Genomic DNA, 14,826 nt, shown 5'->3' with positions numbered 1-14,826 from the left:
ACAGTGCAAATACTTTCCCAGTGTTGTTTTTGACTTTTTGATTGTGGCTATGGGTTTTTGTTTATTTTATGTTTAGAAATTTTTAATTTTATAGTGGTCAAATCTCTTAGTCTTAAAATGGCTTTAAATAAATAAGTGCTTATTTATGCTTAAATTTGCTTTATGCTTAAATTAATATCCTTAAAAAGGCTCCTCCCACCTCTCAACTATGCAGTCATATAAATATTCTGAAGTATTTTCTTTCAGTTTTTTTTTTATGGTTTTTTTCACCCCAACTCTGCTTCCAGCAGGGTCTTCTGGCCTTAATATCATCATTGCTTTTCTCTTTCTAATTTAGTTTTTTATTTTCATCAAAGTTATATATACACATAATTTAAAGAGCCAAATTATTCTATTAGACTTATGAAAAATAGCACTTCCTAATACCAACAGGTCCCTCCCAGCTTCCCCCTACCTGAAACATTTACTAAATCTAGCTTACAGAATTGTTTAGAATTTCAAAGCCCTTCTGATTCCTGGTCTGTGTATGTGACATGTTTTTTCTCTTTAGAACCCTTAATATATCTTCTTTGTCCCAGAACTGTGAAGTTTTACAGTGAGCTGGGTTTTGTGTGGCATCTGTTGAGTTGGATGCTGAGTAGGTCTTTACCATCTGAAATCTATATTTCTTCAGTTCTGGGGAATTTTCTTGTATTTTCACTTTTATTATTTCTTTCTGTTTTGTTTTCTCTTTGTGGAACTCCTGTATTTATATGTCAGACCTTCTGGACTGTTCACCTGTTTTTCTCTTTGCTCTACTTTCCATCTCATTATATTTTGCTATACCTCTGGTAGAATTCCTTTACCCTGTCTTCCAACTTTAACACCTAAGTTTTCATTGTATATTATATTTTTAATTTCCTGGTTTTCTTTTGTGATTTTTCAATTTTTATAGCATTCAGCAGTGTCTTCTCTTGTCTTTCTGAGATGAATCGTGATAGATTTTTTTTAAATTAATCTTCCTACGGTGTCAAGGCAAATTTGTCAAGGCAAATTTTTTCTTATTGTTTGTTTATGTCTTTTTCAAATTAAAATTCTGCGTTGGCTTTTTTTTCCCCCACTCCTTTCAGCACTTTAAAATGTTATTCTGCTGTGTTGTCACTCCCATGGTTTCTGGTGAGAAATTCCTCAGTTGTTTAAGTGGCTGTTCCCCTGTATAGAATGTGTTGTTTTACTTAATTTTTGATTTGTAGCAGTTTGACTGTGATGTGTAGACTTCATCCTGTGCAGAGTTCATTGACCTTCTTAAATGTGTAAATGTAGTTCTTTCATCAATTTTGGGAAGCTTTTGGTCAATATTTCTTTGATTTCTTTTTTTCCTTTTGCCCTATTCTCTTGTTTCTCTCTGAGATTCCAATTACCTGTATGTTTGACCTTTTGATAATGTCCCACAGGTCCATAGGTTCTGTTCTTTTTTCTTAATCCTTTTTCTTTCTTTTGTTTTGATTTGTCTGTCTTCAAGTTCACTGACTCTTTTGTCTGTCATTTCAATCATGCTAATTATTAAGCCCATCCATTGCTTTCTTTAATTTAGAGATTGTGTTTTAGTTCTAAGATTTCTGTTTGTTTCTTAGTGTGGTGTTTTGCTTCTTGGTTTGGGGTTCATTATCTGTCTCTACTTTCTGGAGATCCTCTCTTACCTCTGGCAGTCCTGATTGCACCAGACTTCTTCCCTTGATGCTTCTGGTCAGAAAGACAGTGGCTCCTTATCAAGAATTGTAGCTGCCCTGCATCTTTGCCATAACTGTGGCTTCCCCTCTGGCTAAACCACAGTTTTCTGTTGCTCTCCAAAATCTCCCTGCTTTCTTTAACTCCTTGGTGCCCTCAGATAGGTTTTTCTTTTCGTTCCTTTTTTTCTTTTTTTTTAATTTTAACCATTTTTTTCTATTGAATTATAGTCAGTTTACAATGTTGTATCAATTTCTGGTGCACAACATAATGTTTCAGTCATACATATACATACATATAAGGTTTTTCTGTTCATTTATTTTGGTTTTGTATTTTGCCCAGATTTTGTGGTTATTTACTGGAGGATTGGTGTGTTAGGGTCTTGCCCCTCCACACCAGAAGCAAATCCTCTGTGTTTCAGGTCAGAGACTTTCCTAAGATGTCTGGTTTTGGTTGCCAGATGGTGGGCACTATCTAGAGATTAGAAGCTCTGGGCATGTGGGCTATATGTGAACACTGACCATCTAGCTGGACCATTTCATTGGGGAACCTCCAGTGTCAGTGCTTTGGGATGTCTTTCTTCCTCCCTCTTGCCTAGAGGAAGGGTTGTACTGGGAGCTGACTGTAGGGAAGGGGTGGGGAGAGGTAGGGAGGTCTCAGTATCTCTGCCTCTGTCCTCTTTCTTCAGTATAATACCTCTGCCTTTAACTGTGTGGTGTCTCCCAGGGTAGAGATGGGTACAGATCTTTTTTATCCTCTCAAGGCTGGGGTGTGTGGTCTACAGGCTAGCTGATACTTCAACAAATGTTCTACTAGTGCCCTTGTTTTTTTAATCATTGTATCTCCTCTTTCCAGGGTACCCAGTGCCACCGATGCCTGATCCCTTTGGCTGTTCTGTCATGTTGAATTAGGTTATTTCCTACCTGAGATTCTGCTTTCTTCAAGTCATATACCACTTGGTTTACTTTCCAACTCCCAGAATTTTATTATGGCTTCTCCTTTTCTGTTTGTAGGTTTATTTTGGAGAGGGCATTATTAGGCATTTTGTTTGTTCAATTGAGGTACTGAGGATTGAACCCAGGACCTTCTTATTATGCGTTAAAAAAAAATCCTTTTACCTATCATTGTAACTGGACATTTGAGGAGATAAAAGAATTAAATGTGCATGTTACTTCATAATCTTTAACTGAATTTTTTTAGTTTATTTTTTACATTTCAGTCTTCAATTGTATAATTTTGGTAAATGGCATATAATGGGGGGGGTCTACTAATTTAATTTATTTCCAAGTATTTCTGATTTTCTGTTTGTTAAATAGTCCATTTTTCCCCCTATTCATATAAAACAGTATTCATAAAATATACTGAGATATATGCTGTGTGTGTATGTAACCTTTCTGTTCTTTTGATTTCTATTCCTTTGCTCATATATTGTTGCACATGAACTTCAGAATTCTTCAGAATTATTCTTTTTTAACCTCTTCCTGACTACTCCATACAGAAAAAAATTATATGTATATGTATGTGTGTACACACATTTACGTAACTGTATCTATCCATGTATACATATATCCATTTGTTAGGATTTTGATTGGCTTTTACACATGCAGTAGGGTAAGACTGATATCTTTGCAAAATTAAAGAACACAATATTCACTGCAGTTACTCAGGTCTTTTATATATACTGTTGATTTGGTAAATATTTATAAAGTACAGCCTTGTGCTGGGACCTCCGTAGGTGGTAGGGACGTAGTGACCAAACCACCATGGCCCCTAGTGTCATGTTGCCAAGTCCTGCATATTTCTTATTGAGTTTACTTGTAAGTATTTTTTATCTTTATGGCAATTGTGAGTTGGGTTTTTTTCCCCCAGTCTTTATGTTTTCCAGCTGGTTATTGCTGGGAGACGAGAAGGTTGTTCATTTCCCTTCAGGCCTTCTGAGGTCAGCATTTCCTATTGTGCCAAAAATGTGTCATTTCACCCCTGCCTCCCCATCAAAGCACATAGAAGTTTTCCAGAGTGCCACCTGTTTCTCGTTGATATTTGACAGTGACTCAGAATTACAGTTTGATGAACCACATCAGCTACTCGGGATTTTGTTCAGAATACAGTTGACACAGAGGGTTAATTGCTGCACTGATGTTTGGTGTGGAAAATTTTATGATGTCTGATTTCCTCTTTCAGACTTACTAGCCCTCGAGATTTTCTTTGTTCTTGAGCCTCGTTGCCACACCAGCTGTCAGTTTGGTTTTGTTCCTGTTTAATTTCATTCCATACTCATACAGGGGTGAAGGCATAGCCCAAGGATCTGGCTCAAAGAAAGAGGAGTGAGGAACAATTTAAATGAACTCTCAGATCAGTGGATTTTTATTTTGGTTTTGTGTTCTTTGAGAGCACTTCCCTTAAAACTGAGTAAGTGATAGAAATGAGAATTAATGTTCCAATCATCCTGCACAGTTCCTGAAACTATGCTCTATCATTGCTGGCCAAACACTATCTAATTTTATGGGAATTTTTCCCCTAAGTGATTGCCAAGCTATATCATCACTATTTATTGATTTCTCCTCCTTAACGCTGTGCTCGTGCCCTGCCTCACTCAGATCCATGGGCATCTGGCTCCTCTCTGGGGTTTAGGGCTATCTTGTCAAGGAACACCGAGTCCTCTGTGCCTGCAGCATTAATTGTTCACATGTGTGACGGTGGGATGGTGGCAGCTATGGTTTAATTGAATCTCAACCCTGTCTTCTGACTCCAACTCCTGTGCTTCTTCCACTGCATCACATCCGTGGCCAAACTTCTGTGAGTAACTCGGTACAGATCCTTGGTGCATTGATTCATCAAAATCATTTTGATATCTGTAGTTTCTGTTCTCACCTTCTAATTGTGTTACAGGTTTCTTAAGTTTACTACTGTCTTTTATTTATCTTTTCTTTCTTAAGTTTTTAGGGAAATCTTTCTGCTGCATTGAAATGTGGGGTACAATATGAAGACCATATGGCAAACTGGTTAATAAGAGTGTGGACTTTGAGTCAGATGGAGTTCACTTACCAGCTAGGTGCCTGAGCAGCTTATTTTGCTTGTGAAGGTTTTTTTGGTTTTGGTTTTTGATGTTTTCTCAAGTGTAAAATGGAGAACTACCTCATAGGATTATTGTGAAAAGAGAACGTGATGATGCGTATAAAGTACGCATCATAGTGCCTGGCACAGGGCTTGATACTTCAGAGCTTGCTGCTAATGGTGTTGCTGTGGCTGTTATTAATAATAATGATAGTTATATCTGATTGCTTCATAGCTTTATAGAATTCAACATATGACCCTTAGCTTTTAGCTTATAGCACAAGATCTTTTTAGTCTGCCTTCATGGCGGTCCTGTAACCACCACTGGTTTTATTTGCTGCTATAGTCTTATATATTATTCTTAAGTTTATTGCATTAAAAAAAAAAAAGGAAAAGTCTGCATCTGTAATTTCAGGTATGAGCGTACTATAACTTTGTAAAAGGAAGGCAGTCTTTTCGGACTTGGTTCTTTGTATATCTCTTATGAGCCTTAGATGATCTGGCTTCTCTACCTGTATTTCCTTGAGTGGTTTCTTCATGTATATTTTCCTTTTCCTCAAGGAAGTCAGGGTTTGGTTTTGTTTTGTTTTGTTTTTCTTTTGTTTTATGAGGGGGAGGTAATTGGGTTTATTTATTTATTTATATTTGGAGGAGGTACTGGGGATTGAACCCAGGACCTCAAGCATGCTAAGCACGTGCCCTACCACTTGAGCTATACCCTCTCCCCAAGGAAGTCAGGATTATATTGCCAGATTTAGTTATTTCGAGCCACCCCCCCCCCCCCCGTGAGTCATCTAAATCTAGAGAATATGTCCTCATTCTCTTACAAGTTGTTTATCTGAATTTTTGGAGATCTGACTTTCCAGATTCTGGGCTACTGAGAAGATTCTTGTCGGGATTCGTGTTCTTGGCTATTGTGGGGTCTAGGATGACTTGGTCCTTCTCGCAAGGTTCCTATTACTTCTCCTTTACCAACCAGTTCTTGCTTGTTGATTAAAATTGGACCCAGGGTAACGTCCCCTTATTAATTTGTTCATTGTCAGAGGGCAAATAAGAAAACAGTAAGACTCTCAGGAGCCATCTGGATTGGCACTGTGTTTTCGTTCTGTGCTGGTTACATGATCTCCATCCTGAGGTACCTTCTGTGTTGCTAATTGGATGGACAGACAGTAATAGGCTCCCTTAGCAGTTTCATTTCCTATTCTCTTTCCTTTACCCTCTCCTCCACCACGCTTTCTATCCTTATTTCTTAACTTTCCACAGAGGTATATGCCTTCTTAACGATATTCAGCTTTGCTTCCTCACTTTGTTTTCATCTAAAGATTCTTCTGTCTTCTCTCTAACCCGACACAGCTCAGAAACCCTTCTTGTGATTTCTCCCTACTTACTTGGCAGCATATTACCCAGAAGACCTTGGTTTCAGCCATTAACTTGGAGGTTTTGCTGTCTACCTCTAAAGCTTTGAGGAACTGTTAGGCTAGAACTCACCAACCCAGACACAAAAGACTGCCAGTCTGTACAGTCTTCTTCCCATTTTCAGTTCATTCAGAAGCAGCTAGAGCCTGATTCGAACTCTGACTTTGTGTTGTGAGCTCAACTTGAAAGTAGATGGATGAGGCTTTTATTTGCTCTTCCTGATCTCATGGTTAGATTCAGTGCAAGAAAACTGGGAAACACTTGAGAGTAAGCTGCCTGGGCAGTGGGGATTGATATTTTATGTTTACAATTCCCCTAGTCTTCCTTCGTTTGAGGCTAGCTTTTTGTTTTGATTTGGTTTTTGTTTGTTTTGAGAGGGGGGACGTTTTGCAGTGCGGTTTTAGGGGTCTGCCCTGCTGCACGTGTAGAGGGGGCATTCCTCCTAGACTGCTGACACTTGGTCCACATTTAGAAGTGAGGGGTATAAGGCCATCGGTCAACAGCTTCCTGCGTTGTTTCCTGTTCTCCACTGAAGTCATGATTAACGCCTGGGCTTTCGTTCGTTTGGGTCCCCTCAGATACACCTATGAGCGAATTGATGGGCGAGTACGGGGAAACCTGCGCCAGGCAGCCATCGACCGGTTCTGTAAGCCAGACTCAGACCGCTTTGTCTTTCTTCTGTGCACCCGAGCGGGAGGCCTGGGGATCAATCTCACAGCTGCCGATACCTGCATCATATTTGATTCAGACTGGAACCCACAAAATGACTTGCAGGTAACCATTAGGATGATTGCTGTTTGCCTTAGCTGTCCCTGAATCCAAGAACATCACGACAGGGCCTGGCCTGGCTATAGAGAGTGTCTGCCATGCTCCATGCTATGGTGTCGGCCAGATGGCAGGCTTAGGGCCTCAGTCAGGGGGTACAACTGAATAAAAAGTAAATGTCGAGCCTTCCCACTGATCAGAGTGGTTCTTTCTTTTACTGTAAATCAAATGGTATTTCACAGTGGTAGCCTCTGAATGTAGATTAGAAATACTATTTATTGTTATCAGATACAAAGAAAGATACTAAGCTTGACTAATTCTCTAATTCTTGATTTATAGATTGCTTCTGGCTTTCTCACTTGCTGTATTTGTTAGACGTACAGTGCATGACATGACCCAGAGTGCGGGGAGGTTCCCTGGTGTGGCCGGGTGACCGAGGCATCCTCATTAGTTCATCTGCTCTCCATTTAGTGCAGCACATTAGAGTTGATGTGTACCCAGTTAAGTGTACTTGCGGATTAAATTTGCTAGTTTTAACCAAATGAATAAACCAAACCAAACTGAATAATGGTGGCTTTGGAAGATAATTGCAAAGATTGGAGTTAATACATTTTAAAAACAAGCATAAACAAACAAGAAAATGACAGAGCCAACACTTCAGAATTCCTCTTCAAACCTGTTTGAAAGTAAAAACAATGACATTCCAGCCAGATTGTGCAAGTCAGCCCAAAAGAATCTAACTTATCAAAACTATTTTAGAATATAGATGGACATCCATTAATATTAACATCCCAAGTGTATCTTGGGATATCTGCTAATAGCTTGGAAGTTGAGTGTGTGGTGGGGAGAGCGGCGGGAGCCTCAAAACTTTTTTCATGATACAGGTGATTGATAAAAGAAGTTTGAAGGCTGCTGTTTCACAAAACTGAGAAGGTGCCCTAGGGGATACCACCAGGGAAGGGATGCAGGGAAAGGGAGCTAAGGTGGTGGGTGTCGGGTGTCCGGGCCTCTTCCTACCCACCACGTCACATAGAGTCATTCTGCGTTGTCTTTTTCGTTTAATGAGTTTCCAAATAACATTTTATTTGAAGAAAGCAGTCTACTAGTTGAAAAACCAGTGCTCTGAATTATTAAGTTGGCGAAAACTGGCTAAAACTCAGAAAAAAATTATTGTGAAATAAACTGTGTGGCACCGTGTTCAGCATCCAACTTGAAAAATCAGTAGGTGTGACTGGCTCACCATCAGGCCTTTCTGCCGGTGATGGGCTATTTGGGTCAAAGATGAGTTGCTAGATATAATGAATAACCAATTTTAAAGGAATTAACATAATTACCACCAAAGTAATAATTAGTAGAAACTAACATTTGATCAGGTTACCAGGAAGAACCTAATTAGGATAGTAATATAGATCAGAGAGTAGGAAGCTACTGCCAGTGGTGTAGCCGCCTGGTTTTTAGATAGTTTCATTGGAATACATACCCGTATTATGTCTGGTTGCTTTCATGTTACAGTGGCAGAGTTGAGTATTGCAACAAAGACTTCATAGCCCACACCATCTAAAATACTTAGAAGTTGTCTGCCAACCCTGTTACAGATGGTTTTGTAAGTTGTAAGTCCTTGACAGCTGTATAGCTGTCCAGGTGACCCAAGACTCACCTGACTGTGAAGCTTGGTACCTGGGTGAATCATGATATGAGAAACCAAAATTGGGTGGCCGTCTGGAGGCCATGTTAGCTGGGCATGCCTGAAGGAATTTCTAGGAGGAAAATTGAAAGCATAGGGCTGGTCATTAAGCATTAGAGACAGGTCACGGCCAGAGGCAAAGATTTTGGAGTCATTGTGCTTCAGGTAATGAAATCTAGACATTGAATAGGTGCAGTGCCAAGAAATGGAAAGAGCAAGAATGAGAATGTTCAGGCCTGAAGGAGAAGATGAAGTCATCTGAGGTGACTGATTCGTATGGGGTGGGTGGCGCTGTCCAGAATTCTAGTCTAGGGAGAAGAGAAAAGCTTTGGAATAGCTGTTTTTAATGTCCACTGCTGGGGGACTGACAAGAGATGAATGAGGGAGTAGCAGTGAAGTCCAAACTGCAGTTGGATAGTGGGAGGTTTTTTACCCCCTCCCTTGATGGGAAAACAAGGACCATCAGCACTTGGGTGATTCAGGGCACTTGTACCAAGAACGTAGCAGAAAGTAAAGGAGCGATCGTGTCCATGATAATGGCAGCCCCAGGTCCAAGTTAGAGTTAGAGTTCCTCAATTTGTGGTCTTCCAGCCTGGCTACTATTTTGGTTATTTTTATGTACAGCTTTATAACTTAGAGGGAACTCTGTTTTTGAGATGTCTCACCATACTAGGTAGAAATAAAAGAATTGGGAAGAGTTGAGTAATTTTAGGGAAGGGAATTGGGTCAGTGGTTATTGGGGAGTGGGACTGACGGGCTGTTCTGAGTTGCCCAACTGATGGAGCAAGGTTCTCTGCTTGCCTGGCATGGGGAGGAGAGAACGAGGGCTGGAGCCCACCCTCCAGACGATGTGCACTCAGCACACACTCTCCCTGCTGTTTGCCTTTCACCCACGGGCTCTAGATATGATGGAGAAGATAGAGTCTGGAGACTAAGGCCCTGAGACCACCATGTGGTTCACAGGTCTGCAGCTAAATCAGCTGTGGAAGTCGGTGAAGTGCATTCCTACAGTACTATCCCTGGTAAAATTCCCTGTTACTATCTTTGCTAGTTAGTTGGGTCGTGTTAACTTACACACAATTGTTCACACGTATGCACACACTCTAATACTTTTTGTCAGTGAATGAAAGCTTTCAGTTATCTATAGTTCTTGATGGTTATTGAAAAACCACAACTCCTACTCTGATAAAAGACGATCGTATTTCCTTTGGAAGATGGGCTTGACATAGAATATTTATCTGTGAGTGGATTGAAGCACATGCTACTTGGTATAAATGTCAGGGCCGAGAAGAGAGTCCCATAATGAACATGGTCTTACCCTCTACCCTAGTGGAATTTAGCATGGCTCCAGAGGTCAAGTTCAGATGGTAGAAAATGGGAGTGTTCACTGTGGTCTCCACCAGCCTGGATGGTCTGGTGCAGCATATGCTGATTCCAAGGCGGGCCGACATGGGGCAGGCAGCACTGACAGTGCCAGGACACTGTTTCTTGACTGACCCTGGGAAAACCCCCTTGGAGCCTTGACAGGGAAGCCAGCCTGGTTGGGATACACTGGGCTCAGCTAAAGTAGGCCCAAGTGCCTGAGGCAGGCCTGTAGACCATACAGCTGTGGAACAGAGCTCCATTCTCTGAAAAGTCAGCTGGAAGTCAGACAGCAGTGTTACCTTTTCTGCTGCTTTTTTGTTATTATTTTTAAAGTTCATTCATTCAGCCTTCTGATCATTTTGCTGGGATTTTCTGTGCTTTGGGGAGAGAATTAGAGGTGTAGGATTTGCTAGAGAAATGTATATATATGTTTCTAAATACATATTTTAAAAAACTTTTTAAATCTAGGTCTTCATAAAACAAATGGCATTGAAGTCAAATGCTGTTTCCGTTGCTCCTGTTAGAGTCTGAGGAGTCTAAAAAATTATATTTCTCTCCCATGCTTCAATCTGAACCAGTTAAGAAATAGACACAGGAGTGCAAAGGGTCAGAGCATCATCAGCTTTTATAAAGTGTGATGGTGGGTTAGATGATACAGCTTGACCGATAGCCAGAATTAGGCTTCCAAGGACTCCTGCACGTGTGCCCCCTCATCCCAAGGTTAGGCTTACCCACTGAGAACTGCTGGCAGAGCAGAGGCCGGCCTGGTTAGCCTGCCAGTGGCAGAAAGGGGAAGTCCTGCCCTCGCAAGAGATGGGGCGGCGGGGCGCGAGTCTATAGGAGCTCTGATCAGGTCTCCTGTCTCACTAGCCTGGTCAGCTGCTCCTTTGGAGTAGAGAGGGAAGTAGGGGAGGCAGGAGGGAGAGACTCTGTTGTGTTCCTACCTGGGAGCAGACATTCCCTTCTGGAAATATGAGGATGGAGAACTAGGACTCCTGCTGTGGTGTCTACCAGATCAGCCCTTCCCAAATCCTCCTGCCCCTTTTCTAGAAAATGGAGGCATAGGTTCATTCGGACCCAGGACAGGAACTGGGCACTACTTAGGGGCAACAAGAGAATAAATCCAGTACTGAGGGATCTCAGTGATGTTGTCATTTTATCTGAGCTGTCACAGGTCAGCCAATTTTTAGGTCCCCTTACCAGGGAGTTCTCATCGAGAGGCATCAAGTAAATGCCACATTTTCTCTCAAACCTTGAACATGTCTGTGTTGGCATCAATGTGTGTGAAAAAAATCAAGCTGTGTCTTCATCCAGGAGGCACAGCTGGGATTCAGTCCCAGTACGTGAGCTGCAGCTGGTTTTCTGCAGGTTTCCTATAATACCTGTGACCCCCGAGGTCAGGAAATGGTGCAGGGTGCTGACAGTAGCCTGGGAAGGGAAAAGAGCAGTGGAAAACTGGTTTCTTTCCTTCTCATTTGGAGGAAGCCAGCTTGCTGCAGCTCTGGGGGCCAGGTGGCCCTGAGGGAACAGCAAGTACCAGCCTCCCCTTGCAGCGGCTGCAGCACCTTGCCCTTCTATTGCTCCGTGACTCTGATTCTCATCTCCTGGGGAGCTTTTTGCTCTGGGAGGCAGGAGTTCTGAGACTGAACAGGAATCAAGGTAACAGTGGAAGGGCCGTTCCCCATTCTTCCTGTGGATGAGCTCCCTGACGGGAGAATTCAGAAAGCCTGGACGTGGGTGTCCTGGCAGAGAGCGCAACCAGAGGGTAATGCAGCTGACGCCTGTCCAGAGGGATTCTGGAAGGGAGGGGGGAATCCAGCCTGAGGAGCCAGGGGCTGACATGCTGCTCCAGGAAAGGAGGGGTGCTGGTTCCCTCTGGCACTTCCTCTACCGCCACCAAGCTGCTATCAGCACCCTGCCTGATGGCATGTATGCCTGGAGCCGGGAGGACTAAACTCTCTCGTGTTTACTTTCCTTTACTAGAAGAAAGAGAATTTTTCCTGCTCCATTGTGTAGTCCAGGTATTCCATGAATGTTATTGAACCCCGGGATGTGCCGGGCACTGTTTGAAGTGCTGGAGACACAGCAGTGAGTGAGCCCCATAGCGTGTGCTCTGGTGGAGCATCCGTTATAGTGGGGGAGGGCAGCAACAAACAAGGAAAAACAATAAGATAGTGACAGTTAGCGACACTTACTACGAAGAAATAAAACAGGATAAGAGGATGGAAATCGGGCTCCCTGATGTAGAGTCGTCTAGGAAGCCTTCTTTAAGAAGGTGACATCTGAGCAAAGACCTGAATTATGGGAAGGGTCTTAAGTTGTAAGATCAGTAGGAAGAATGTTCCAGAGGGAACAAAAAGTGTGACTGCTTAGAAGTGGGAGTGAGCATCGGTGGCCCACCTGAAGCCGGTGGGACAGGTGCTTCCTGTACAGCATCAGTCCCACAGGAAGGGACTCAGTTTTCTTTTCTGTGCTCTCCTGCCTCTTCTCAGTGTCCTCTCTTTCTCACTCCCTGCTCCTTTTATCTGCTGCCCCCAAAGCTCCCTTTCCCCATGCTGCTAACGCCCCTCTCCTTCCTGTTCTCAGCCAGCTCTTACTGACATTTGTTGAGCCCTGAACACCAGGCCAGGCCCTGGGGAAACAAAAGTGCTCTGGACTTTTGAATCACACAGTGGAAATCCAGCGCAGTGGGCAGAGACCTGTGCTCTTTCCCAGAGATGTTTGCATTGTAAGAGGGAACAATACCTTTCTCCAAGGAATGAATCTGGAGCTGGAAATTTCAGATTCCAAAGTAGGCCTGCAAAGGAGATAGTTGAGGGAGGGCGGCTTCCCTGATTCATACCAGGGCATTGAGAGTCCCTGGTTCCTCTTCTGCATGAGTAGGTGGCCTGCGGACACAGACTTGTAGAGTACAAGAAGAATGTAAAATTGCTAGGCTTGAAATAAAATACTTGTGTGTGGAAAATGAACTGGGAAACTATCCCAGCGTGCTAGGAGTGGTTGGGTTCAGGGGGAACTAGAGAGACTTCTTTTAATCTCTCTGGTGGGTGGATTTTCATTGAGGAATAAGAAGTATTTTAAAGTATTAAAGAAAATGTACCTCTAAAATGTAATAGAGCTAAGGAATCAACATTATACCTGGTTCTTTTTACCAGCTATTTAATTTTCGCGTGATTGTGAAGACACAGTGTAAGCTTTTGTCAAGTTCTGGACTTGAGCCTGACAAAAGTGAGCTGAGGGCTGGAATCAGTTGGAAATCTGTCACTGTTTGGACATTCCCCTTTCTTCCCATTGTAATCACTGGGATTCGTACCTGGTTTTTGTTTTTGTTTTAATTTTTGTTGTTGTTGTTTTTAATTTAATTTTTAATTTAATTTCTGAACATTATTACTTGTTTCTCATAGGCTTTTGTTTACCTCAAATGTATTAAAAAGTAAAGAACAAATGGTTCAGGAGAGCATTCAAGCTCTAGAACTTCCCGTCAGTGAGGTGGGGGGCGGGTGGTACCACTGCCTCCGACTTGCGGCCTAACTGCAAAGGCTCTGTGTTTATACCTTTGCGGATACAACTTGTTTGGACTTCATCTCAGTTGCTGCCTTTGTTCTGAATGTTTCCGTCTGTATTACGTTTGTGTGTGCGTGAGTTCTGATTAGGATAATCAGGAATAAATGATTAACTATTTGAGATTTGGCTCTAAAATGACAAGTCTCTTAAATGTGACAGGACTCATCCTGTTATCCTTAAGTAAGTCATCTTGGCGGAACGTGTGTCTCTTGCTACCACTTGGCTGCTTATGACAATATCCTGTACTCACCCTCCCCACCAGCAGAGGTTTGTTTTTTCAGTTAAGGAGAAGTTAGCTATTCCAGAATTAGTGATGTGGCTGCTGGTGTCATCAGAGTCCCAGGTTCCTTCTGTCTTTCTGCTCCACCATCCTCAGTGAGTGTGGTCTACATACTCTTGGTTCTAAATGGATACTCCAAATCCCAGGTAGGAAAAATAAGGAAGGAAGACGGGATACTTTTTCAGGAGAGCAGAACTTTTCCAAATACCACTGGTAGACTGCCATTACAGCTCACTGTCCAGCACTATATTGCCTCGCCAGCCCTGGGAGGCTGGAAATGGTTTCAGTTGGATACGTTGCTGCCTTTGTTTAAGAAGCAGGGTTCTGGCAGTGAAGACAAACAGGGATGTGGGTTCCAAGAAGGTAGTAAATTAGTGGAGTCTGCAGCTCTCCTCTTTCAGACCTTTGCTCAGAACATTTCTTAAACTCCTTCTTGTAATTTGCCCTCAACACCAGTTAGTTGAGCCAGAAAAAGAAAATCAGTGTCAGTGCTTAATGACCACATATTATTCCTGCTTTACAAGTCCACAAACCATAGTACTTACTTTGATCCCTTGCTTTATTTACCAGAGCTCTCCATCAGATTTTCCCCCAGTAATAGAGATTTACTACCACTAAAGATAGTAAAAGAAGATGTGGCAACTAATTGTAATAGCCAAAAGCCAAGCAACTTAGTTGTCCATCGGTAGGAGACTTACTGACTAAAACATAGTACATTCAGCTTTGATAAAAGAACGAGGAATATCTCTACATACTGCTATAGAGTCGTCTCCTGAATATATTGTTGGGTGAAAAAAGGTGGAAAAAGTATATATAGGATGTTAGCATTTGTCTAAAAAGGCTGGATGTCTTGTGTGTCATGTCTTCCCCCATGGAAGGATAAACAGAACCTTCATTTTAAGTGATTACCTATGAGGGGCTGGGGGGTAGGGGAGCAGGGAAGTGACAAGGACAGAAGCTGGTTTTTCTGAATATGTCTTTTTGTGTATTT

At 42.2% G+C, this 14,826-nt stretch overlaps 1 protein-coding gene across 3 annotated transcripts in view; it reads left to right on the top strand.

Moving 5' to 3' along the window:
* Positions 1-14,826, top strand: part of CHD6 (chromodomain helicase DNA binding protein 6) — a 161,315-nt gene that overhangs the window by 100,159 nt on the left and 46,330 nt on the right. For all 3 annotated transcript variants that reach the window (XM_032462323.1, XM_032462321.1, XM_032462322.1), the window contains one exon: positions 6,756-6,951. In XM_032462323.1, coding sequence (XP_032318214.1) covers positions 6,756-6,951 — 196 coding nt within the window. The remainder of the gene's footprint in view (positions 1-6,755; positions 6,952-14,826) is intronic.

Source organism: Camelus ferus, chromosome 19 (assembly GCF_009834535.1).
Source record: "Camelus ferus isolate YT-003-E chromosome 19, BCGSAC_Cfer_1.0, whole genome shotgun sequence".
NCBI classification, from domain to species: Eukaryota; Metazoa; Chordata; class Mammalia; order Artiodactyla; family Camelidae; genus Camelus; species Camelus ferus.
Note: the sequence above shows the minus strand (reverse complement) of the source record. Positions and strands in the feature narration are given on the sequence as shown.